General features: G+C 42.1%; 3 protein-coding genes across 5 annotated transcripts; 2 read left to right on the top strand and 1 right to left on the bottom strand.

Moving 5' to 3' along the window:
- The first annotated feature begins 472 nt into the window (after nt 1-472).
- Nucleotides 473-1201, top strand: LOC122621160. Its single transcript, XM_043798920.1, has 2 exons — nt 473-582; nt 635-1201. Exons 1-2 carry the CDS (start codon nt 580-582, stop codon nt 1112-1114), a joined length of 483 nt encoding a protein of 160 aa, XP_043654855.1. The 5' UTR covers nt 473-579; the 3' UTR covers nt 1115-1201.
- A 29-nt stretch (nt 1202-1230) lies between these two features.
- On the bottom strand, nt 1231-2215 carry LOC122621159 (antennal-specific protein OS-C). Of its 3 annotated transcripts, none has more exons than XM_043798918.1 (3): nt 2081-2215; nt 1817-1988; nt 1231-1764 (listed from the first exon to the last, which is right to left on the bottom strand). In XM_043798918.1, exons 2-3 carry the CDS (start codon nt 1943-1945, stop codon nt 1399-1401), a joined length of 495 nt encoding a protein of 164 aa, XP_043654853.1. In that variant the 5' UTR covers nt 1946-1988; nt 2081-2215; the 3' UTR covers nt 1231-1398. The 3 variants fall into 3 exon arrangements, with proteins under 3 accessions (XP_043654853.1, XP_043654851.1, XP_043654854.1); XM_043798919.1 differs by having other exon boundaries at nt 1235-1538; nt 1593-1764; nt 1817-2122; XM_043798916.1 differs by having other exon boundaries at nt 1232-1764; nt 1817-2130.
- A 592-nt stretch (nt 2216-2807) lies between these two features.
- LOC122618752 (4F2 cell-surface antigen heavy chain) lies at nt 2808-6648 on the top strand. Its single transcript, XM_043795275.1, has 6 exons — nt 2808-2870; nt 2925-2949; nt 3210-3323; nt 3824-4002; nt 4568-5844; nt 6187-6648. Exons 1-6 carry the CDS (start codon nt 2823-2825, stop codon nt 6431-6433), a joined length of 1890 nt encoding a protein of 629 aa, XP_043651210.1. The 5' UTR covers nt 2808-2822; the 3' UTR covers nt 6434-6648.
- Nucleotides 6649-6788: the final 140 nt, after the last annotated feature.

Raw genomic sequence — 6788 nt, 5'->3', positions numbered from 1 at the left:
CTCCAAAATAAGTCAGAAAAACAAAGTTGACTTATTACAGAAATAGTAGGCATGTCAGGTCATTATGGTTAATGAGAAGATGTATGGGCATATGTAGATCTTCTGAGGGTTCCTCGAAAAAAGGAAACCAGCAGAACGGTGCACACTGAGTTTATGCAAATTATTTACCAATACTTTGTTGGCAATAAGCAGACAAGAACACGGATAGGACGCCATGCATAATTATTTCATTACGGCCTAATGAACAGCTTCCGATCGACTCTCATTACCTAGGGCCTGATTTGTGGTAAAATAAATGGCCAATATTATCCTCAAGAACATGATTACCGAATAATGAATAATATGACTTCTCCAAAGTTATCACATTCTAGCCAAGATAATACATCTTATGATGGTACTCCACTGTGGATGGGCAAACTACTTTTAAAAAACCATAACTATATTATGAAGGCCTTTCGGCTACAAAGTGCACTAACAGATTAAGGTATAACCATGAAGCGGAAAATACGAACTATGCAAAGCGAAATTTAGAGATCAGCAAAATAATATCAATAGCAATTGGATCGGCAAGTAACCAAGATGGTAATGTTTTGCCTAAAATCGTTGTCCTGGTTTAATGTAATAATTTTTGTAGCGACACTTTACCGTAGTGGTATCCTGCATCCTGATAGTTTTGTTGCCCTGCGTGCTTGGGGCCCTCAGCACACCTATCAAGAGCCATTACAAAAGCTTTGTGAAACCAAAGCAGAATGTCATAAAGGCCAGAACCAATCAAACAACACAACTTAAATTGGGAGATCATGCGGGAAAGTTTTATAATCACTGCATGGATATTTTCAAAGAGAAGAACTTGGTTAGCCAAGTGATCCGTGGCATGATAAGTGGAATTTTGGACAGGCTCAATGAAGTATGTCTAGACAAACCCATTCACCCACTTATCCACAAAGTTTTCACGGAGACACTTCTATGTGGCGGAAGCATGTCGGAAGCAATCGATAGCGTTATTGACATTTTATTTGGAAAATTCGAAAGAAATTGTAGGGAGAGGCCTGGATTCCAAAGCTATTATATTTTAACCAGTGCGGAAAATGAAATAGTGGAATCAAAAGGTTAAACCGCTATTTGAGCTGCTATAATATAAAATATTAAAGCAACCGAAATAAAATAACAATGGGTAATACAAATACCTCTTATAAGTAAATATGGTATACCATGTCTTTATATAGTAAAACTATTACTATTTATGTCTGATTCTTGGGGAATAATATTTTTAAAAACTTAAGAAACCAAACTATAACCAAATATTATTCACTTGATTAACATTTACAATGCAGATACAAAAGTCAAACGAACTCCGCTTCAGTTCCTTCCATAGTTGTCACATTGAAGTTGGCTGGGCTATTCGTTCTTCTCGGTGGCAAACAATTCGAAGCCAGGGGTCAATTTTTTCAGAAATGGCAGAGATCTTGCAAAGCGATCGCCTGCTTCATCTACGCTGGGAAGAATGGCCTCCACGAGAATGGGGACGACTTGCTCGCCTACGGATTGAAAAAGCTCAGCGATCTTGATTATGGTGGCCGGATCTGGCAAACCTGGAATGACCGCTCGAGCCGATGGCGTGTTGTCCGTATTCACCTCGCGACGTCTGCGTCTGCTTTCCTCCGAATCCTCGACTGTTTCCTCGGAGGAGGAGTCATCGTCGTCGCCATCGCCCTCCGGTTTGATCACAACCTCTGTCTCCTCGCCGGCAACCGTGATAACATCCTGGTGGCGGATTGGATTATGCGTGTTTAACCTGATTATACTCGTTACTCACCTGTGGCCTGGCCTGCGTTTGGGACAAAACCTGGAGCATCACCAGCAGAAATCCGGAGAGTAGCAGCTGTCGTCCCATGTGAAAACCCATTTTGTCAACTTGGTTGGGGCTTACGCACCCGGCTGCCATATATATAGCTCCCACTTAATAGGCTAATGACACTTGCATGTCTCTTAATCGGACAAAGGTAATATGCAGGGTAATGCAGAAATTGGTCAATTTTAGTGTGGCCCAGCTATACTAATTTGAGTTCTATTCGCCAACCTTGTTGAGTCGGCAGACTCTGACTCTCCAAACACCCGGCAACTCAGCATATTTTCGCCTGGAATGCGCCGACGAGTGCAGTTTGCACTGCGCTGGTGGCTGACCACAATACCAGGTCCACCAACTTCGCTTTTGGTCAAGCGAGAGAGCTCAGGTAAGCTGCCACGCAGACAGGTAGTTTTTGGGCCCGGCTCAATCTCAATCGCCGCGGGCCATAAATCTTACTTACGCACACGGAACGCGTTTTTTTCACAGGTATAATTAAATCAAACTCGAGGAGCGGTTCGGACTGGGTTGTGGCTCTGGGGCGTTGCACTGCCAGCGCGAAACTGCAACTTTAGTTGCGAATCAGACCTCTTATCGGACAGGTCGCAGTGAATAGTACCGGCCGTGCCAAATATTGCATTTTGTGTTAATAGTTCCTTTCAAAAAAGTTAAGGGTGTGTACCCATATTTTTTATGCAAACTCTTTTATATGGGTATATTAAATTAGTAAACTATTCGGCATTAACTATCAATATATAAATATTATATATATACATATATATGTATATATTATCAATATGAAAAGAATCCGTATAAAATTACAATGTTACCTGATGAATTTACTTATTTCACACGTTTGCACAACCACTAGCTGAGTAACGGGTATCTGATAGTCGGGGAACTCGACTATAGCGATCTCTCTATGTTTTCATTTAAATAAATACATTTCTTACCAACTCAGGAACAAACTATTACCATGAATCTATTATCGCGCTTGAAAATTTTTGGAGGTGGCGCCAGCAAAGTGAGTTCAGTTCACTAAAATATCTTAGCGATTTTAGTAATAATAATATTTCAGAGCTCCGTCACGCTTCCAGCTCCTGGTGAGTTTTCCTTAGCAAACTATTCAAATTTCGCGCCAGTCAGGGTTGCAGCACTGAGCTTCTGTAAGACAGCGTAAAACGCACTGAAAATCACCGAGGTATTTTGAAAAAGTTGAAGGAAGTATGACCGATGGCAAGATGTATTCCTAGTAAGCCCGTATTCGTTCTCATAAAATATTTTACATTCCACACATGCGAGCCACTTGTACAGAACGCCTCACCGCGTTTAATTCGCTAATTTTCGCTGTGGTCTATTTTAGGCGTGTCTCATAGTACAACGAACGACGCTGCTGAAAACCCACCCGATTCCACGGAGGTCTACAAATCTATAGCCGAAGATACATTTGTGGGAGGCAGTTCGAACACAGAAAAAGGTAATTAAACAAAGAAATGTTGTCTACATCTGGGGAAAAATGTGTGGCTGACGTAACAACGCGTCGAAATTTCACTGGAAGCGCCCATGAAAATGTATCTAAGTATCTATATTTAAAAGTATATATCTGCCTTTTTTGTGGGTGTCGGGGGTCGTGGTGGGCGTGAGTGTGTGGTTATGGCTTATCAGTGCGGCAGATAAGAAGAGTATGTTGAAAATGATATCGATTTCCGAACAAGCCACAGGTCCATTTCCTAATGAGGCGCAAACTCGAAGCGTGGCTCGCTTTCCGTGACGTCACCAAGTTACTCCCTGGAAAATCTCATACGGAAAACTCCCCTTCTGTTGTGAATCATGAGAAATGTGGCTTCTGATCTCGACTTAACCTTACAAAGCTTGGTTCGTTCCCCGGAGAAAGTCTGTGGGCATGAGATTTATGTGCTTAGGCTAATTGAAACAGATTAGAGCCAATTAACCTTTGTTGAATCATTTATTTTTCAGTCGACATGGTCCAGGATGAGAAGGCGGCCCACACAGATGGCGCCGACGAGCAGATGCTGGGCTCCAACGGAGTGGAGGACAAGCTGGCCGAGCGTCGGGATGAGGTGAAGTTCATCAAGGGCGATCACCAGAACGGAGATGCCAAGATCGACATCGGAACCGTCAACGGAGGCAAGCCTGTGAGTATTATATGTACATACCTAAATATATTAATAATAATCGCAAAACAGAAAGGAAACTCGCTTCTGACTGAATACTTAAATCATTAAAACCTTCGCAAGGGTATGATAAACTTGCAGCTCAGATATATTTAGCCGTCATTGCTTCTTATTTAAAAAGCAACAAAATTTAAATAGTTAAATAGTTTAAATATTTAGTCACTAGTTATGTATGGATGTGGTTATGATTGGCTTACAGTTATACACGCCAAATAATACATCACATAGTTGAATTTTGTTCTCCGGTTAATGACCTTGGCTTGTCATTCAATAATAATACATATGTATATGCCGATATGTATATGTATTTCATTTGTTTGTGCAGAGCTATTGCTTTTAAGTAATTAATATCAAATAACTATTACTCATATTACATATTACTAACATGTTATTACTTGCTTCTGGAATCTATAATCTGTTTCCTTCTTTAACCCTAAGGCCTTTTTTTGTTATACAAATGAATATTTTAATATGAGAATAATTAATAAACGGAAATTGTGCCATTTTTCATTTTTCGTCGTCACAGGCCTTTACGGGTATGAGCAAGGAGGAACTCATGAAGTATGCCAACGATCCTTTCTGGGTGCGTCTCCGCTGGATCTTCTTCGTGTGTTTCTGGGCCATTTGGGTGGGCATGCTGGTGGGCGCCATCCTGATCATCATCGGAGCCCCCAAGTGCGCTGCCCCGCAGCCACTGCCATGGTACAAGCGTGGACCACATGCGAAGTTCGCCAGCGTTTATACCTGCAAGGCGGAGGATGTTCAGGTGGCCAAGAAGCTGGTTTCTGCTGGCGCCATTTATGAGCTGCCAGCTGCTCTGACCTACGACGTGAAGAAACCGGAGGTGGAGACGAAGATCAAGCAATTGGTGGCTCTGTACCAGGGCAGCGATACCAGGGTTATAATTGATCTGACGCCCAACTACGCGGCAAAGGACTCGCAGCTGGTGAAGGATGCCATTGCGAACCCGGATAAGCGATCCGCCTTTGTCTGGGTGAGCGGGGAAGGCAGTCAACCCAACAACTGGCTCAAGGTGGGCGGAAATCGCAGCGCCTGGGAAAAGCTGGGAGACAGCTATGTGCTCTCCCAGTTCGAAGACGGGTACTACGATCTCAAGATGAACAGTACCATCATTAGGAACGAGCTCGGAGGAGTCTTGAAGCATCTGGTAGCATTGGGCGTTCGAGGCTTCCGCCTTAAAAATACCAAGTTCTTTTTGCTATCCGATGGCCTCGAAAATGAGTCGAACTCTGCATCGCCGAAGGACCTCAGCCTGGGACCCAATGACTATGGCTTCTACAACCACAAGCAAACCACTTTCCAATCCGGTCTGGGCAATGTGCTCTATGAATACCTGAGCATCGTCAAGAATGCCTCCGACGAGTCTTTCTTTTCGGTTGCCGAGGATGTAATCAATCCACAGGTCTACCAGTTGAACGAACTTACTGCAGAATATGGCATCGATCTGCCCATGTACGGAGACTTTGTTAAGGTGCTCAGCAAATCAAAGCCAGACAAGTCGCTGCAGAAGGATCTGGAGAACACACTCATCCAAGCAGGAAACGACAGTTGGCTGCAGTGGAACTTCGCGGACGTCTATGTCGACACCCCGCAGGATCCATCCGCTCTGGTCATGTTCTTATCGCTGCTGCCCGGTGTTCCCGTGGTGGCTGTGGATGCTGTGGCATATCAGAACGTTACTGAGGAGACCTACAGGCAGATCACCTCTCTGCGCAAAACTGCGTCGTACATGCACGGAGAACTCACTCTATACCAGGCCGATCCACTGGTCGCCTTCTCCAGGTAATTCAAGTCATTAACTGTCTCGATTGTAATTGTTACTAACTTTTGTATAATTCTTTATGCTTGTCACTTGAAGGCAAAGGTAAAAACTTAAACCATGTATCCCTGTATATTACAAAGTAGTATTTTAATTTTGGATATTTTTACATTTTTATTGTTACATACATAATTATTTTTATATTGTGAAGTGAAGCAGTTAATGTTTTGTGTTGTCTATTCTAAACAATTCTATGTAAATATTAGTTTTCTTAAAGTAATAATTGTGTTTTTATGTAGTAGAATGTTAAATGATTTCACACATCTTTCTAATTGTATCTAACCCATTTTTGTGTTGTTCCACAGGATCAAGTCTGGAAACCCAGGCTACTTCGTCATCTTCAATCCCACCGACTTGCCACAGGCGAGCAACTTTACTATTCCGGAGAATCTGCCAGACAAAATGACCGTGTCCTATTTCAGCGAGCAGTACAACAACAACATGGATATTTCCGGAAAGGTTGCTCATGCTGGAAGGGTGAATCTCAAAGAACTCAAGGTGGCCCCACACTCCAGCATTATCCTGACCTATGTGCCAGTGAAGGCGGAGTAATGCGGTAGCACCTGTTACTATACAGCAAAATCAACAATATTGCTTAAAGGCATATATACAGTAATTGTATAAAAAAAAGTAAAATGCTTTGTTAACCGTTGAGATTTAAAGCCGCCAAACAAAATTTAAAAGTTTTTCGCTGAGGACTTGTTAGACTTGCTTACTTGTTCATGCGCTTGCTAAGAAATAAATACAATATTTGCATGCATTTAAAATGACGTTGTTTTTAAAAGCATTTAAATTTGAAATTCATTCAAGGGCTTCAAAATTAAAGAGAAATATTAAAATATAATAAACATTTAATAACGTTTTAATTGACAATCTGGCTAAAAGCTTGCATTTTAGTCTATGCTGG

Source organism: Drosophila teissieri, chromosome 3R, assembly GCF_016746235.2.
Source record: "Drosophila teissieri strain GT53w chromosome 3R, Prin_Dtei_1.1, whole genome shotgun sequence".
Lineage (NCBI taxonomy): Eukaryota > Metazoa > Arthropoda > Insecta > Diptera > Drosophilidae > Drosophila > Drosophila teissieri.
The sequence above is the reverse complement of the archived record's forward strand: the minus strand, read 5'-3'. Positions and strand labels throughout refer to the sequence as shown.